General features: G+C 37.1%; 1 protein-coding gene across 1 annotated transcript; it reads right to left on the bottom strand.

Moving 5' to 3' along the window:
* Positions 1–1319: 1319 nt before the first annotated feature.
* DPCoAC (dephosphocoenzyme A carrier) lies at positions 1320–6690 on the bottom strand. The gene is made up of 8 exons (XM_065489890.1): positions 6536–6690; positions 5416–5486; positions 5247–5357; positions 4363–4556; positions 4183–4315; positions 3989–4121; positions 1966–2143; positions 1320–1910 (listed from the first exon to the last, which is right to left on the bottom strand). The coding sequence occupies exons 2-8, from the start codon at positions 5470–5472 to the stop codon at positions 1769–1771; spliced, it is 948 nt and encodes a 315-aa protein (XP_065345962.1). The 5' UTR covers positions 5473–5486; positions 6536–6690; the 3' UTR covers positions 1320–1768.
* Positions 6691–19026: the final 12336 nt, after the last annotated feature.

Genomic DNA, 19026 nt, shown 5'->3' with positions numbered 1-19026 from the left:
CTTACTGACAGCTAGCTACACTTCAGCACCCTGCCTGCCGTGGAACGTGCCACCCCTTTCAACACATACAACAAAACAACATAATACCGCATTTTACCACCCCTCCACATTAAACGAAGCCAAATAGAAGCAATATTTATTTATCTCTTTGATTTTAAATAAATAATTTAAACAACAATAGTTTTGATTAGAAATAAAAATTGGAGCCTATATAATATAACGGCTGTGGTGGAAAATGCATCAAGAGCGAGTGACGTTTTAACTTAAATATTTTATGTAATAATCCGACGTAAAAATTTCATTCAAACTCTATGACAAGCAGATGACAGGTTGGGGACAAATAATATACTATATACCCTAACAAAAGTTGAGATAATCTCCCCCAGCAGGATGGAGAGGAGAACAGAAATATCTATTGAAAAAATATTTATCTCCCATAAAGATAACAAAAACAACCCCGCTGGACACAGCAAGTTAGATTAACAAAAGCAACCCCTTATTTGGAAAATACAAGTATATTAATCCTGTGTATGTTTATACTAACAGCTAAATAAATGACTTCTTTTAATATTATTTGTGTCCAATTATAAATTATAAACTATTGATTTTTAATTGAAATATGAATTATTATAATAGATTTTATTTGATCGATTCTCAGGAACTCAAAATGAAAGAAATCCTCAAAAAAGAAAATGGAAAATGATAAGAATTTAACAGGCGACAAAACCAATTAATCTGCCCCTTCAGTTGTTTATGTTTTTGAAAAATCTGTCACTCTAAATGGAAATTTTTCCAAACGAATTTAAGGTTTTTAGTGAAATTATTGAAATTTTTAGTATAAACGATTTAAGATTTTAATAGATATTATAATATCCAGAGGAAAATTTCTGATTAAAAAAATCAGTTAATTGCAATCGAGTTAAAGGCTCCAAAGGTTATAAATTCTTAACATGATGTAACCCACTATTGGATTTGCGTAATCAAAATGTGTCTTATCTTATAACCAAATTTCAGCCAAATAGATAAAAAAAATCAATTTTGAAGTCTTAAACATGTTCATTTTTTTCTAGAAATTCAAGGAATCGAAAAATTTCCACCATATTTTGCATCACATATTAGAGTAAAGAGCTCAATATGGTTTCACCAATGCCTTCGAGTTTCCTTGGAAATCCCTGATAATTTTCTCATAAAAATCAATTATTATTATTATACAAGTTAGAAAATAATAATTATTGCTAAATGGACAACAAGATTAAAACAAGATCAAACGCTCAAATATGAATGAAATTTCATTAGGAGAGAGAGCAAAATCCATGCTATTTCAAATAATCCATAAAATTTATTGAAAATAAAACAATTTTCCACGAAACAACGATGGTGGTACATGTTCTCACTGTTTCAGAAGATATATTTATCTTAGTTTTGTTCTACTGGTAATCAATTTCTTGCAGCGGCCTTTGTATTTTTTAAACGGGAGAACTTAAGATTTGTAATTAATGTAAGAAAGCATCTCGCTTTTAAATTGGCATAGATGGGCTTATGGCGGTTTATGGGAAGATGGTGGCATTATAATTTTTAAACATAACAATTTTGGTTGTATGTACCAAAACAATTACAAATAAATATACTGGCAAAAACAAAATATGGCACGAAAGGCACAAGCAAACTGCTACACTATGCAAGATTGTATTATTATTGTCGTTCGTCTCCTCGTGCACCACTTTTATAAAAGTCTTTCATCACAGACACAATCAATTGATTTGGTTGACTAAAGATCGGCGTAATTGAGGGCTTTACGCAGATAGTACTGCATAGTGTCGAAGGTCGAGAAGCTGATTCCCACGGCGACAGGGCCCTTGATCCAGTTCATGCTGAGACCCTTGAAGAGCCCGTTCTTCAGACCTTCCTCCCTGAAAGCACACAAAAAATTAACATAAGTTGCGAGGCGAATGCACCAGAACTTACATGTACACTTTGATTAGCGTGCCCCTAATTGTTTGGTATTGACTGTTGGCGATAGGGGAAGTCTGCATTCTGCGTCTCACAATGTCTAGCGGATAAGATGATGTCTGCCCGATCAGTCCTGCCACGGCGCCGAATAACAGTTTCTCAAATGGGTTTGTGCCGCTTGTCCCCCAGTACTCTGGAATCAAGTGGTTAGAAGAGATTTTATATACAAAAAACATGACCATTATTCCTTAGATAGAAGGAAATTCACAAGAAATTTTGCCATCACATGCTAAATTTAAAATGTGCAAAAATACATTGGCTTGAGAACATTACATTAAATTTTAATCTGAAAGGATTCATACTGCAAAACAAAACAAAAATTCGTTGCTGCGAATGCATAAAATTACCAATGAGGATTCAGTTAAAGCCAAAATTGACTCTGGTTGCGCTGTATTTTTTTTTTAGGAAAGTGTCTGCCTTGTAAGCATGATTTCCAAATGACGACAACTGTCTTCCTACATTGGAAATGATTATATTACAAACAACCAAAACTTAAGCAATTTTTTCTTAAAAAAAAGTATTTTGGTTTAAGTCTTGTGTTTTCTTACTTCATCACACTTACAAAATTTGTTTCTTTCATTGATATTTTAATATGAGAAATATTTTTTATTTTTAATTTAATATATCAGTGAAACCCTTAACTAAAACAACTGTAGTACATAAAAGTAAATGTGGCCAGGCCAACAACATAATATTATTTGTGAAATATTTGTCTCCAGAGTTGCATTATTTGCTCAACAACTGGTTTTTTAACGGTTTTTACCACTCAATTTGTACCAATTTCTTGCGCAAGAAATGAGTTTATTCCTTTCCCCCTATCTAAATCTAAAATTAGCGATTGGAGTGGTCAAAATTTCCTTTAATGTGCATATTTTTTTCTTTTAAAATGCTATTTGCTGCCTCAATTTCTCCAAAAGGTTAAATATTTTTCAAGTAGAAATCATAGCAAATAATTATAAAAAAACTGAGGTGCAAACATAGCCTGCAAGAAACTAGTAAAAGTTGGAAAAAACGGGTTTTAACACTTGAAGTGGAATGAGACAGGGCAACAATTGAAAATTAGTTGAATTGTTGGATGCCATAAACAACTGATCGATAAACAATTTGTTCAACAATGTGCAATAGTAAAAAAGGACCTTCCTACAGTAAAAATTCAAATTTTGCCAATTTTCTCCAAAATTTAGAGTGCTTGAACATATTTTCTTGGCATATTCCGATTCCTCTCGTCGAGATCTGTCCAACGGTGTATGCTACTTATTGGGGAAACTCTTGGTTTTGAAATTAAATCGGATTTCAAGTAAGGAGACAGCCATTGCCATTTGAGAAACACAATAATTTTCCAGCCAATTTTCTAAAAAAAATTACAGCGCTCCTTAGGTCAATTAACTGAATCCTAAGGGATGAGTTTATACATTGGCAGCATTTTCCAGGCTTTTGCAGTATCATTCCTCATTAACACAATGCACTGCATTTTTTAAATGCGGGATTTTTGCAACCCTGTTTGGCTCAAAAGTTAGTGTAATGAATGGAGTTTTTTCAGCAACTTGAAGTTGATGTTCAAATCAGCAATTAATTCAGTCCAAAAAATTTCACAAAACCGCAATACTTTATTTCTTAAGGACACTAACAGATGATGATGTTTTTTTCAATGTAGGAATAAAACATGGGCTTCATCTTTGTTTGGCATAAATATTATCACCTAGTTGTGAATTGAGCAAAATACACAAAATAAATCATCAGGTTATACTGAACAGAAATTTGCAATTTACTGTTAGTGAAAACCTTACGAATCATTGCAAGTATTTTTGTTTCCTAAAATAGGGTAGTGGAAAAAAGTGCAGACTAGCATGAAGCTCCAGTTTTATTGCTAGAAAGTTTGCTTTTTGGTTTTAATTTAAACTAAAGTATCAAATTCTGGAGCAACAGAAAGGTGGAAATGGACTGGCAAAAAATCAGGCAATAAGGAAATGCAACTCACCCATGTGTAAGGCTTTGAGGGTTTCATAAGTGTAGAAAGAAGTCCCGGCGTAGGGGATGACGCCCAAAATAGTGGCGCAGTAGCCTCTGTAGAGTGTTCGTGGCCCTTCTTCCCTCCAAATTCTAACAAACATCTGGAAGGAATTCAAAATATCAGTCATAGGCATTTATTTATTTAGTACAAAAATAGCTCACATGACTAATGCTGCTGTATTGTTCCTTCTGGGTGACAGCCATTCGCGCTCTGGCCATGTCCAAAGGGTAAGTAAGGGACTGCGACGTCACGCCGGCTAGCGAACCGGAGAGGAAGCGGCGCCAAGAACTCGTTCTGCAACCACATATGAGTACGAGCCGAACAAAGCGTGAAATTCTCACTTTCTGACTTTGTCTTGGTCGACGCCCAGGACCTGTTTCCACTGCTCGTGTGCTGAGAACTGAATCGCTGCGTAAGGGATGATCCTGGCCATCGTCGCCGAGTTTCCTCTCCACAAGCTGATCAGTCCCTCTCTTTGGTAGCTTTTCGCCAAGAAATTCAATGCTTGGCGCGCTGAGTATGGTGCTTGATTGATCTGTGGAAAATAATGTTTTTATTTTTAAATTATTCTAAGGAGAGAAAGAAAAAAATTAGCAACGAGGATGAACAAAAAATAAACAGAGATAAATAAAGGTCAATGCACATTAGGAGAAGAGTGAGGGGAACCAATTTAAGTGGATCATTACAGGGGCGACGGTTGAAAATTATTAGAATTGTTAGATGCAATAAGCAGTTGATAAAATATAATGTGTTCTACAATCTGTAATACATAATAAAAAAGAGCATTGTTAAAGTAAATATTCAAATTTTTCATTTTAACAGTGTATTTTTAATGAACAATAAATATTTTTAAACAAGAAATATGGTACTGTTTTCAAAATTCCTGTTTTCTAATTTCCTTACAAGGAACAACACTGAAAATTCCTGACTGGAACATTGTCTTTTCTTTCCAATTTAAATTTAAAAAATTACACCCCCTCCGTGCACCAGGTGATCCTTCAAAATAGGAGGTGGTTTACCATTGATAGGTTAGGTATTAAGACCGTTGGTAAAGAAATCCACTCTATTCCATTTCCACCCTTCTATCCTATAATTTTCATTAAAAATTGCTGGCGCAACATTTTAATTTAACATAACAGAAAAATAATCAACTGCGATACACAGTTAAATGGAGTAAAGCTTCGTTCTAAAATTACCATACCGCCTACAGTAAAAATTGTCTTACTTGGAAATTAATTTTTGTTCTGTCAAGCGGTGCAATGGTGGTTTTGGCGAGGGCGCCGGCCATGGCTCCGGCGGCAAGACTAGTGAGAACTTGCGAGGCAGTGCCCAGCGGCTGAAACGCAATAATTAATCTCTAATTAATTGCCTCATCAGAAAAAAAATCGCCGTACCTTGTGCTGTTCTGCCTCGGTTGTAGCAGAGCTGTGGCCATCGTTGGGCCGCTTCATTTTACAGCGTCAACCTGAAATGACTTTGTTCGAATAAAAATTGTTTACAAAAAATGCAAAGTAAGTAAAAAAGGATAGATCTAGAAACGGTGCAGATAAAAATGATGAGGACGCTGCTTAAGCGAATGAAAACAAAATCCTAAGAAGGAATTCACGCTTGCTTGGCATTTTTTTCTGCCACTTCAGCAATCTCGCATGTGTTATGCATAATCGAGTTTCCCTAACAACCCAATCTCTCGCAACAATAATGCTTTTGCAAGTCGCCTATTTGAACAGGTTCCGATACGACTTTGGACTTGGCACACAAAACCTTCCTTATCTCGCATCCCGCACAGCAAATATATATTGTACGAATTATCAATCAAAGTGTGAGTTGATAATTAGCGCAAACATCATAATTATGTATGAATGAATTGCAAGCAACCCAAACGCAACAACAGTCGGTACACTTGCATTGAGCAAGAAAAAATAAATACCTCTCACGATAAAGATTATTGATAGGCATATGAACTAAGCGGCATGTGATATCAAATCTAGGATATTTGCATGTTTCCATGATATATTGTTGCGAGGAGTATCTACATACACCGCGGTTTCTCATAAATTATTGTCACTGTGCGACCTTGCATAATGAGGTATCATAATTAGCGACCTTCGTTGGCTTATTTTCAACTCCATTGAGCTCAACCGGTTTTGAAATCGGATTCCTTGGAAAAGGAAGGTCATATTTGACTACAGCCTTCCATGAAAAATTATACTACCGCAAAAGTGATGGTTCCTTAAAGTTAAAGAATTTAAAAAAGTGCAATGGAGAGCACGTCGTACAAATTAAGGTTATGAAATAAAACTTTTAAAACGATTAAAACCACCATTGTGGCTAGGCAAAACTAGGACACGGACTTAATGAGACATGTGAACACGCGTTTCTTTGGCAACCATCGCGAAATTCCTTAAACCGAAAAGCACACAATTATTTTACATAGGCGTGTAAAAGAAAAATCATAATAATTATGTCATCTCAAACCACCAGGCCTAATTTGTCTAATTTTCATCAAGAACTTACGTGTCACATTATGAGGAAGAGTTTAAGGCAAATAATCGGCTACCGCAGTCAAAGGACGGAACCCAAGTCGTCGCAAAATAAAGAAAAACAAGAGGCAGGCTGTTCCAATGCAAAAATGCCATGACCCACCAGAACCAGCTGGAGATGAAATCACGCATGCGCACCGTCGGTCTATATTTATAACAAATAATTGACGATTCCAGAATTTCCAATTAAATTTCCTTCAATTTCCAAACTTAGAGCTTAATATAAACAAAAACAATAATAGGATGCGTGGAAAGTATTTTTAATATTTAGAACGAGTTTCGTAATGGGATTTTTCATCACTTTCGTTTAAAATATGGTTGGCAGCATCGTTCCTGTACTGTACTATTGTCACGTTGGTAGACGCACGAATGTGAAGTTGGCCGCTCGAGTTAGCCGCTCGCGAGAAGATAGCCGCTTTTTCAGCAATGCTGCCAACCTAAAATTTCTAAAACAAAAAGAGGGTCGTACGCATAAATTTAAGGGATGGGGGAGAATCGGATACTGCCCAAGTGAAGTAAAATGCAACTCTTATTCGTAAAATAAAAATTTGAGCAAAAGAAAAGGGTGCAAATTAAGGGCTTAAAATTCAAGGGGTGGTTCCTGAAGGGAGTTCGATCTCCAAACCCTTTTTAATTTATTTAAACCGATAAAAGCAATATTTCCTGCGAGTTTGAATAATTTTCACCGTTCCTAACTCGAGAAAATTAATTAAAACTCCGGAAAAAAGTCAATTTTGAGGGTTAAAAATTCGAGGGGTGGCTCCTGAAGGGAGTTCGATCTCGAAACCCTTTTTAATTTATTTAAACCGATAAAAGCAATATTTCCTGCGAGTTTGAATAATTTTCACCGTTCCTAACTCGAGAAAATTAATTAAAACTCCGGAAAAGGGTCAATTTTGAGGGTTAAAAATTCGAGGGGTGGCTCCTGAAGGGAGTTCGATCTCCAAACCCTTTTTAATTAATTTAAACCAATAAAAGCAATATTTCCTGCGAGTTTGAATGAATTTCACCGTTCCTAACTTGAGAAAATTAATTAAAACTCCGGAAAAAAGTCAATTTTGAGGGTTAAAAATTCGAGGAGTGTCTCCTGAAGGGAGTTCGATCTCATAACCCTTTTTAATTTATTTAAACCAATAAAAGCAATATTTCCTGCGAGTTTGATCCAATTTCACCGTTCCTAACTTGAGAAAATTAATTAAAACTCCGGAAAAGGGTCAATTTTGAGGGTAAAAATTCGAGGGGTTGCTCCTGAAGGGAGTTCGATCTCCAAACCCTTTTTAATTAATTTAAACCAATAAAAGCAATATTTCCTGCGAGTTTGAATGAATTTCACCGTTCCTAACTCGAGAAAATTAATTAAAACTCCGGAAAAAAGTCAATTTTGAGGGTTAAAAATTCGAGGAGTGTCTCCTGAAGGGAGTTCGATCTCCAAACCCTTGCCACTTCCTTTAGACTAATAAATGCAATATTTCCTGCGAGTTTGAATAATTTTCACCGTTCCTAACTCGAGAAAATTAATTAAAACTCCGGAAAAGGGTCAATTTTGAGGGTAAAAATTCGAGGGGTTGCTCCTGAAGGGAGTTCGATCTCCAAACCCTTTTTAATTAATTTAAACCGATAAAAGCAATATTTCCTGCGAGTTTGATCCAATTTCACCGTTCCTAACTCGAGAAAATTAATTAAAACTCCGGAAAAAAGTCAATTTTGAGGGTTAAAAATTCGAGGAGTGTCTCCTGAAGGGAGTTCGATCTCCAAACCCTTGCCACTTCCTTTAGACTAATAAATGCTATATTTCCTGCGAATTTGAATAATTTTCACCGTTCCTAACTCGAGAAAATTAATTAAAACTCCGGAAAAGGGTCAATTTTGAGGGTAAAAATTCGAGGGGTTGCTCCTGAAGGGAGTTCGATCTCCAAACCCTTTTTAATTTATTTAAACCGATAAAAGCAATATTTCCTGCGAGTTTGATCCAATTTCACCGTTCCTAACTCGAGAAAATTAATTAAAACTCCGGAAAAAAGTCAATTTTGAGGGTTAAAAATTCGAGGAGTGTCTCCTGAAGGGAGTTCGATCTCCAAACCCTTGCCACTTCCTTTAGACTAATAAATGCTATATTTCCTGCGAATTTGAATAATTTTCACCGTTCCTAACTCGAGAAAATTAATTAAAACTCCGGAAAAGGGTCAATTTTGAGGGTAAAAATTCGAGGGGTTGCTCCTGAAGGGAGTTCGATCTCCAAACCCTTTTTAATTTATTTAAACCAATAAAAGCAATATTTCCTGCGAGTTTGATCCAATTTCACCGTTCCTAACTCGAGAAAATTAATTAAAACTCCGGAAAAAAGTCAATTTTGAGGGTTAAAAATTCGAGGAGTGTCTCCTGAAGGGAGTTCGATCTCCAAACCCTTTTTAATTTATTTAAACCGATAAAAGCAATATTTCCTGCGAGTTTGAATAATTTTCACCGTTCCTAACTCGAGAAAATTAATTAAAACTCCGGAAAAGGGTCAATTTTGAGGGTTAAAAATTCGAGGGGTGGCTCCTGAAGGGAGTTCGATCTCCAAACCCTTTTTAATTTATTTAAACCAATAAAAGCAATATTTCCTGCGAGATTGATCCAATTTCACCGTTCCTAACTCGAGAAAATTAATTAAAACTCCGGAAAAAAGTCAATTTTGAGGGTTAAAAATTCGAGGAGTGTCTCCTGAAGGGAGTTCGATCTCCAAACCCTTGCCACTTCCTTTAGACTAATAAATGCAATATTTCTTGCGAGTTTGAATGAATTTCACCGTTCCTAACTCGAGAAAATTAAATAAAACTCCGAAAATGTGTCTATTTTGAGGATTAAAAATTCTTTGGTTTGTCCTGATTGGAGTTTAATTTCAAAAATATCTTCATCTGTTGCCAGTTTTTATTATAATATTGGCTTTGAATTGTAATTAGTCATACCGTCTGAAAATTTAGTAAGAAAATTCCAAACTATGAGCTAATGTGAAATGTTCGAATTTTACAAACCCAGCCGGCCTCTACTGATTTCAATGATACAGATTTTCCCTGTGTTGAGACGTACACTACAGAGTGACCTTTTGATTGAACAGTTCGTTTACGGGGATTTCCATTTCCGAGGGTATATTTTAGAGCGTAAAGTTTTTGCCTGTTCTGTCCTTTATCTGTTCCATTATTTTATTCTGTTTTCCTTTTCAGTACCGTCATTAATATACCTGTTTTCTCTGTTATCTTTTCATGATATAAATTTTAATGCGATACAAAAAAAGTGATTGTTTTAGATATTTAATCTGTTCCAATATTCGTGAAAAGTGCGCCCAATTTTGAAGTAGTTAGAATATGGTGATCGAAATGAGAGAAAGACCATCTATATGAAAGGGTGTGCTTTAGTTAGGCGGGTTTAGACGATTTTTGGTTATAGGCGATTTTAAGTCGGTTTCAATCGTAATAATTTTCCATGATTCTTGAAGATTTCATATTTTTGGAAAGAAATAGAGCACAGATAAAAATAGTCGATCGTCTAAGTTTCTATCAGAGTTCACCAATTTTGCAATTTAAAAAAAATACAACGTACGGATTTTAAAAAAAAAATATCCCAGTCTGGATTTTTTTGTATATTGAAATATTTTTTAAAAAATCGATTTTTAGGGCAGTTTGCACTTCCAAATCTCGAGTTCTAAACATCAGAATTGCAAAAACTAACCACCGTTAGACTCGTCCTCACCTGAACTAATGAGCCAAAGTGTTTAGGGGATGCTTTCCTTCATTCCCTTTCAACCCGATTGCTACAATTTTGATAAAAAAAACCATGTTACCATACATGCTCTGGGCTTAAAAATACCTAAAATTATCGAAATTATCCAAAAATTTCAATTAAATTATCACCATGTTGCACCCTACCCTGTCCCTTCTTTTAATAGGAAAATATTTTTAATTAAAATATTTATTAAAACAATAATCCAGAATTATAAAATGTTTTACTTTTTTACGAGGTGATTGAAGTATAGAAGCTTAGGGTGTATATAGGGTGACCACCCCTAAACCATTCAGCCGGTCAGAGGAGATCGAGACGAGTTCAATGGGGGTAGTATATTTAATTTTTGAGTAAAATTGTTTACGCTGCGGACAATTTTTTAGGCTAAATATTTATACTGTACATACATGAAAGAAAGTATGCGTTTTAAAACAGTATCAAAATGAAAGTTATGCTATCTTGTTTGTTTGCCGTTGCGTAATTGCAAACTCGTACCCTTTTAATATGCTTCCTATTTTTGCATTTACGTGGAATGTTCGTTTGGTTGTTTTGCCCATATCAAGATTTTTCAGCTTGGTCACCGCATCGTCCGCTTAGGACACGAATTTTAGCATTGTGTTCCACCGCATTTCCCCTCAAAATAGAGTTTTGGCGGCATAATATCTCTCATCATCATATCACAGGCTTACCATTGGTTCAATAATTTTAGGAACATTATTTTTTAAAACAGTCATGACTTCACATGTTTGATTGCATCCGTATTTCTAGGGAGAGCCAAAAGTTCAGTATATGTGATATCATTTTCGTAAGCGTGTATACCGGATATACAGCTTTGCCTAATGTTCTTCCAACCTGGCGGAGGGCTGTTTTTGCACGTTCAAAATGTTCATCGCGTTGTGCAAGGTTTTCGCAATTTTTATAGGTAGATGCGACTTGTCAGCTTTTTCCACTTGACTTTAACCAAAAGGATCACCCTTTACCGACATGGCAGTCTGCGTCCGTAGCCTTTTACTTGATTTATTTTAAAATTATCGTACTTTTCTTTAAATCAGCAGTGCGACGTCACAACTTAAATTATTACGTGGCTCGCAAGCAACTCCAAATTCCCGGGGAACCATCGTTTTTGCGGCCGTAGCTTGTCCGAATATAACGCTCTTACAATTAGAGTTGTGCGAAAACCGCCTGCAATTTTGGCTACAGAGATGCGACTTGATGGCGGTGTTTCGGGATGTTACACTTATGATATGTAATGACGTGAATTTTAAATATTATGGGACAATCCAGCGGTTCATTGCGCGGGTCCAAATTAAGCAAAAAATCATTGCGGGAGCTCACCTTCCACAGTGCGGTTCTAAATTCTGAATAAATCGCGGAAACCGAAAAATGTTGCTGTGGCGCTGCGCGGCGCCGCACCGTTGCGGCTCTCTGCCAGAGCCAAATCCACTTAAAGGCGCCAATAATTAGCGATGATACCGACAAAACCACTTAAAAACAGTTCTCAGGTGGTGCGACCGGTTGGTGACAGGCGAGGGTGAATAATCGTCGCAGTGTATCGTCAAATGTGACAGAAATCGCAGGAAAAAGCATTAAGAACGCGCCGCAGATAGGATTTCCGGTCGAGTTACCCTGAAAAAGGTCGTTTTGGTATTCCAGGTAAAAGTCGGAAAAAGACCTATCCGATGAGGGGTCGTGGTCGACGATGGGACTAAGGGCAGAATTTAAACACAAATCAACCAAAAATGGTGTGCTTGCGCGCAGGCCGTAAACACGCGCCCTTGTGCACGGCACACTACAGCTGCACCCTGCACATCATCTCCGCGAGCGCAAAACAAAACAAAAAAAAAACACACAAAATTAATTTTAGCAAAGTTCCAATGATTGAACTGTAACTCGAGAAAATTAATTAAAACTCCGGAAAAAAGTCAATTTTGAGGGTTAAAAATTCGAGGAGTGTCTCCTGAAGGGAGTTCGATCTCCAAACCCTTGCCACTTCCTTTAGACTAATAAATGCTATATTTCCTGCGAATTTGAATAATTTTCACCGTTCCTAACTCGAGAAAATTAAAACTTATTTTTTCCATTTTCAAAATTTTGACCGGCGGCTGGCGTGCCTGGCGAGCTAGAACCAAAGCGCCTGCATGGCCAAGATTTGGCGAGGCTGGCTGATGTAAGTGCTCTAGTATACGTTTCGATTTTTATTTAGAAGTCAAATATTTAAAAAATTATCAAGAAAAAAATTAATGTCGAACTGATTTGTTCAAAAGGGAAAAAAGGTAATATTAATCTGAAAAAAAATATTTATTGTTCTGAACCTCTGACAAGAGTGAATTTTGAGGAACACACAGATTTTAGTAGCGCAACCATATTCAACTGTCAAATTTTCCCAGTTTTCCAAAATAATGAGGCCAGAGTAGGTCGATTACTGATGTATTTGACGTCACTCCAAACATTTCTGATGTCGTATAAATATACTAATCTACTAAAATACGCATAATCCGTATAATGAAAAATCTGTTGAAAATAAATGGCAGCTTCCTCGGTGAATAGCGAGCTTTATATTTTTCCGTATTTCTACACAACAGAAAAAATATCCTACTCAACTAGTTTCGGCTACTGGTTCTAGTCCTAATTCATGAGCTTCCTCTCCCGACTAGGGGCTGAGCAGGACATTATTTCTGTAGAAATGCGGATAAAAGAACAGCTCGCTATCAGGGTTGTATTTGTATTAATAACACCACCCGATTTTTTCAACCACTGGTTTTTAACGGTTTCTACCACCCAATTTTTACCAATTTATTGCGCAAGAAATTCAAGAAATGAATTTATTCCATTTTCCCCTTATGGACATCTAAGATTTTCGGTGGAAAGTGGTCTAATCTTCCTCAACTGTACACATTTTTTTCTTTTAAATTGCCATATTTGCTGCCTCAATTTCTCCAAAAAGTTCCCTAAAAAAATTTTGAGGTCGAGGTCATCAGCAAATAATTAGAAAATTATTGAAAACGGAAATGCAAACATGGCCTGGAAGAAAATGGTAAAAAATTGAAAAAAATAACGTTCTTACCACTGCACTGTTTTTTTTTAAATGCCGGTCTTTTGCAGCCCTGCTCTCTATCCACCGAGGAAACTACCTTTTATTTCATTTGAAAATTATAAAAGTTCGGGGAGGGGGGGGGGGGTTAGTGGGCCGCGGTGGCTCGGTGGGCCGCGAAAATCAACAGTCCCCGGTAAAAAATGGTGCCAGTCCGGGCCTGTCTAGAAACCAATTTTCAGATTTTTAGAGCTCATAGAAAAAAAAGAAAACTATTTTTTTGTATTTTCAGGCTTAGACACCTTCCTATTTCCGGCGGCAATATCTTGGGTCCAGGAAGAAAATTTAAAAAATAGATTTGGAGTCGATGAGGAATAGATCTGGAATCTATTTGAGACTAAATATGAGCTGTCATATCAAATCAAAATCCTAGAACAAGTGAAGTTTTGAAGTTTGAAAAATGTTATCTTTTCGTTTTCCCATAATATGGATAACATGGGAAATTATGGGAATTTTTAGTACTAATTATAATTCGGCTACGATTACTACCAAATCGTCTTCTAATACACGAACAATGATGCGAAACCTAGTTAGTATTTTTCTATCCCACATAAGCGATATATGGCGATTTTTTAAAAGTCGGCATTGCTCTCCACACCAACGAGCAGCACATGGGCGCCGCTGACCTCCTTGGCCAATTTGTTTCCGTTTTGGCCATTGAATCACACTGGGGGAGTAACAAGTGACTTAAATTTACAGTTCAATCATTGGAACTTTGCTAAAATTAATTTTGTGTGTTTTTTTTTTTGTTTTGTTTTGCGCTCGCGGAGATGATGTGCAGGGTGCAGCTGTAGTGTGCCGTGCACAAGGGCGCGTGTTTACGGCCTGCGCGCAAGCACACCATTTTTGGTTGATTTGTGTTTAAATTCTGCCCTTAGTCCCATCGTCGACCACGACCCCTCATCGGATAGGTCTTTTTCCGACTTTTACCTGGAATACCAAAACGACCTTTTTCAGGGTAACTCGACCGGAAATCCTATCTGCGGCGCGTTCTTAATGCTTTTTCCTGCGATTTCTGTCACATTTGACGATACACTGCGACGATTATTCACCCTCGCCTGTCACCAACCGGTCGCACCACCTGAGAACTGTTTTTAAGTGGTTTTGTCGGTATCATCGCTAATTATTGGCGCCTTTAAGTGGATTTGGCTCTGGCAGAGAGCCGCAACGGTGCGGCGCCGCGCAGCGCCACAGCAACATTTTTCGGTTTCCGCGATTTATTCAGAATTTAGAACCGCACTGTGGAAGGTGAGCTCCCGCAATGATTTTTTGCTTAATTTGGACCCGCGCAATGAACCGCTGGATTGTCCCATAATATTTAAAATTCACGTCATTACATATCATAAGTGTAACATCCCGAAACACCGCCATCAAGTCGCATCTCTGTAGCCAAAATTGCAGGCGGTTTTCGCACAACTCTAATTGTAAGAGCGTTATATTCGGACAAGCTACGGCCGCAAAAACGATGGTTCCCCGGGAATTTGGAGTTGCTTGCGAGCCACGTAATAATTTAAGTTGTGACGTCGCACTGCTGATTTAAAGAAAAGTACGATAATTTTAAAATAAATCAAGTAAAAGGCTACGGACGCAGACTGCCATGTCGGTAAAGGGTGATCCTTTTGGTTAAAGTCAAGTGGAAAAAGCTGACAAGTCGCATCTACCTATAAAAATTGCGAAAACCTTGCACAACGCGATGAACATTTTGAACGTGCAAAAACAGCCCTCCGCCAGGTTGGAAGAACATTAGGCAAAGCTGTATATCCGGTATACACGCTTACGAAAATGATATCACATATACTGAACTTTTGGCTCTTACTTTTGGTTAAGGAAGGCTGTGCAAAAGTGTAAACCGATCCTTTATTTTATATGTAGGAGCCAATAATTTATCAAAAAACGTCACAAGATGAATTGATTTTTTTGCTCTTTTTATCCCTGTCCGAGGAGCGGGAAGGGCGCGCACTGCACTAGCACGAATGCTGAAACCCGGGTCCCAATAACAGCGCGAACGGATAACATGGGCGCACCAGGCCGCACAGGGACCCAGCCCACTGAAGGGCCACTTGCCTTCGCACCGAGGACTGCATTGAAACGCTAGACATCGTCCCGTGAAGCCACGCATGCTGGAAAAAGGTGCAAACCAGCAAGTAGCGAGTTGGCGCCGGTTCGCCTCCAAGCCCGTTGAGAAATTTGAGCATTTCGACATTTCGAGTCACTATAAACTAACCACCTTTTTGCCATGTCTGACATTGGGTAGCCAGTATTACATCTCCCAACTGCTCAAATTTACCTCCCATTGCTTTGACACTCCTTTGTTAATCGCACACACTTGAAATTTGCTTCAACCTTTGAATTTGCGGCCGTAACTTGCCAATTCTTTACCGGTACTCTGCGCACCCCTGCGCATCTTCTGAAGGGTGGCTTACAATTAGTAGCCCGTTGAAGGAGTTTTTCCATGTTGGCACTTTCTGCAATATTAACCACCAAGCCCGCACCTGATCCCGTATTAATTTTTTTTTAATATGATTCAATATATATCAGGTGCACGTTGCCCCCTGTTTACAGGGTCGTTCCTTAATACTTTGACATAAAAAACAACCTCGTAGAGCAGGTGCGAAATGAAGTTCATTTCTAGAGTTCAAAAAGGCGCTGAAAACATTTGTTTCCTCTAACAAATTTTTAAATTGATTGAATATCTCGATTTCAGACTATAATATTACTGTAGTAAAACATATACTATTTGTATACCCTCGTAAACAATAAAAATGTACACAATTAAACACTATATTATGTTTCAGAGATATATATTGTTATCTTTTTTCTATAAATTTTTAAAACTTCATTTAATCGCTTTTTTAGCCAATTATTTATTTTCTCGAGTTAGGAACGATTAAATTGGTTAAAACTCGCAAGGAAATATTGTATTAATTAGTCTAAATGAATTGAGTAGAGGTTAGAGATCGAACTCCCTTCAGGAGCCACCCATCGAATTTTTAACCCTCAAAATTGACCCTTTTCCGGAGTTTTAATTAATTTTCTCGAGTTAGGAACGGTGAAAATTATTCAAACTCGCAGGAAATATTGCTTTTATCGGTTTAAATAAATTAAAAAGGGTTTGGAGATCGAACTCCCTTCAGGAGCCACCCCTCGAATTTTTAACCCTCAAAATTGACCCTTTTCCGGAGTTTTAATTAATTTTCTCGAGTTAGGAACGGTGAAAATTATTCAAATTCGCAGGAAATATAGCATTTATTAGTCTAAAGGAAGTGGCAAGGGTTTGGAGATCGAACTCCCTTCAGGAGACACTCCTCGAATTTTTAACCCTCAAAATTGACCCTTTTCCGGAGTTTTAATTAATTTTCTCGAGTTAGGAACGGTGAAATTCATTCAAACACACAAGAAATATTGCATTTATTAGTCTAAAGGAAGTGGCAAGGGTTTGGAGATCGAACTCCCCTCAGGAGCCACCCCTCGAATTTTTAATCCTCAAAATTGACTCTTTTCCGGAGTTTTAATTAATTTTCTCGAGTTAGGAACGGTGAAAATTATTCAAACTCGCAGGAAATATTGCTTTTATCGGTTTAAATAAATTCAAAAGGGTTTGGAGATCGAACTCCCTTCAGGAGCCACCCCTCGAATTTTTAACCCTCAAAATTGACTCTTTTCCGGAGTTTTAATTAATTTTCTCGAGTTAGGAACGGTGAAAATTATTCAAACTCGCAGGAAATATTGCTTTTATCGGTTTAAATAAATTAAAAAGGGTTTGGAGATCGAACTCCCTTCAGGAGCCACCCCTCGAATTTTTAACCCTCAAAATTGACCCTTTTCCGGAGTTTTAATTAATTTTCTCGAGTTAGGAACGGTGAAAATTATTCAAACTCGCAGGAAATATTGCTTTTATCGGTTTAAATAAATTAAAAAGGGTTTGGAGATCGAACTCCCTTCAGGAGCCACCCCTCGAATTTTTAACCCTCAAAATTGACCCTTTTCCGGAGTTTTAATTAATTTTCTCGAGTTAGGAACGGTGAAATTCATTCAAACTCGCAAGAAATATTGCATTTATTAGTCTAAAGGAAGTGGCAAGGGTTTCGAGATCGAACTCCCCTCAGGAGCCACCCCTCGAATTTTTAATCCTCAAAATTGACTCTTTTCCGGAGTTTTAATTAATTTTCTCGAGTTAGGAACGGTGAAAATTATTCAAATTCGCAGGAAATATTGCTTTTATCGGTTTAAATAAATTAAAAAGGGTTTGGAGATCGAACTCCCCTCAGGAGCCACCCCTCGAATTTTTAACCCTCAAAATTGACCCTTTTCCGGAGTTTTAATTAATTTTCTCGAGTTAGGAACGGTTAAAATTATTCAAATTCGCAGGAAATATAGCATTTATTAGCCTAAAGGAAGTGGCAAGGGTTTGGAGATCGAACTCCCTTCAGGAGCCACCCCTCGAATTTTTAATCCTCAAAATTGACTCTTTTCCGGAGTTTTAATTAATTTTCTCGAGTTAGGAACGGTGAAAATTATTCAAACTCGCAGGAAATATTGCTTTTATCGGTTTAAATAAATTCAAAAGGGTTTGGAGATCGAACTCCCTTCAGGAGCCACCCCTCGAATTTTTAACCCTCAAAATTGACCCTTTTCCGGAGTTTTAATTAATTTTCTCGAGTTAGGAACGGTAAAAATTATTCAAACTCGCAGGAAATATTGCTTTTATCGGTTTAAATAAATTAAAAAGGGTTTGGAGATCGAACTCCCTTCAGGAGCCACCCCTCGAATTTTTAACCCTCAAAATTGACTCTTTTCCGGAGTTTTAATTAATTTTCTCGAGTTAGGAACGGTGAAAATTATTCAAACTCGCAGGAAATATTGCTTTTATAGGTTTAAATAAATTCAAAAGGGTTTGGAGATCGAACTCCCTTCAGGAGCCACCCCTCGAATTTTTAACCCTCAAAATTGACCCTTTTCCGGAGTTTTAATTAATTTTCTCGAGTTAGGAACGGTGAAATTCATTCAAACTCGCAAGAAATATAGCATTTATTAGTGTAAAGGAAGTGGCAAGGGTTTGGAGATCGAACTCTCTTCAGGAGACACTCCTCGAATTTTTAACCCTCAAAATTGACTCTTTTCCGGAGTTTTAATTAATTTTCTCGAGTTAGGAACGGTGAAAATTATTCAAACTCGCAGGAAATATTGCTTTTATCGGTTTAAATAAATTAAAAAGGGTTTGGAGATCGAACTCCCTTCAGGAGCCACCCATCGAATTTTTAACCCTCAAAATTGACCCTTTTCCGGAGTTTTAATTAATTTTCTCGAGTTAGGAACGGTGAAAATTATTCAAACTCGCAGGAAATATTGCTTTTATCGGTTTAAATAAATTAAAAAGGGTTTGGAGATCGAACTCCCTTCAGGAGCCACCCCTCGAATTTTTAACCCTCAAAATTGACCCTTTTCCGGAGTTTTAATTAATTTTCTCAAGTTAGGAACGGTGAAATTCATTCAAACTTGCAGGAAATATTGCATTTATTAGTTTGAAGGAAGTGGCAAGGGTTTGGAGATCGAACTCCCTTCAGGAGCCACCCCTTGAATTTTTAACCCTCAAAATTGACCCTTTTTCGGAGTTT

The sequence above is a fragment of the Cloeon dipterum genome, chromosome 4 (assembly GCF_949628265.1).
Source record: "Cloeon dipterum chromosome 4, ieCloDipt1.1, whole genome shotgun sequence".
NCBI classification, from domain to species: domain Eukaryota; kingdom Metazoa; phylum Arthropoda; class Insecta; order Ephemeroptera; family Baetidae; genus Cloeon; species Cloeon dipterum.
This window is presented reverse-complemented; position numbering and strand designations above follow the sequence as displayed.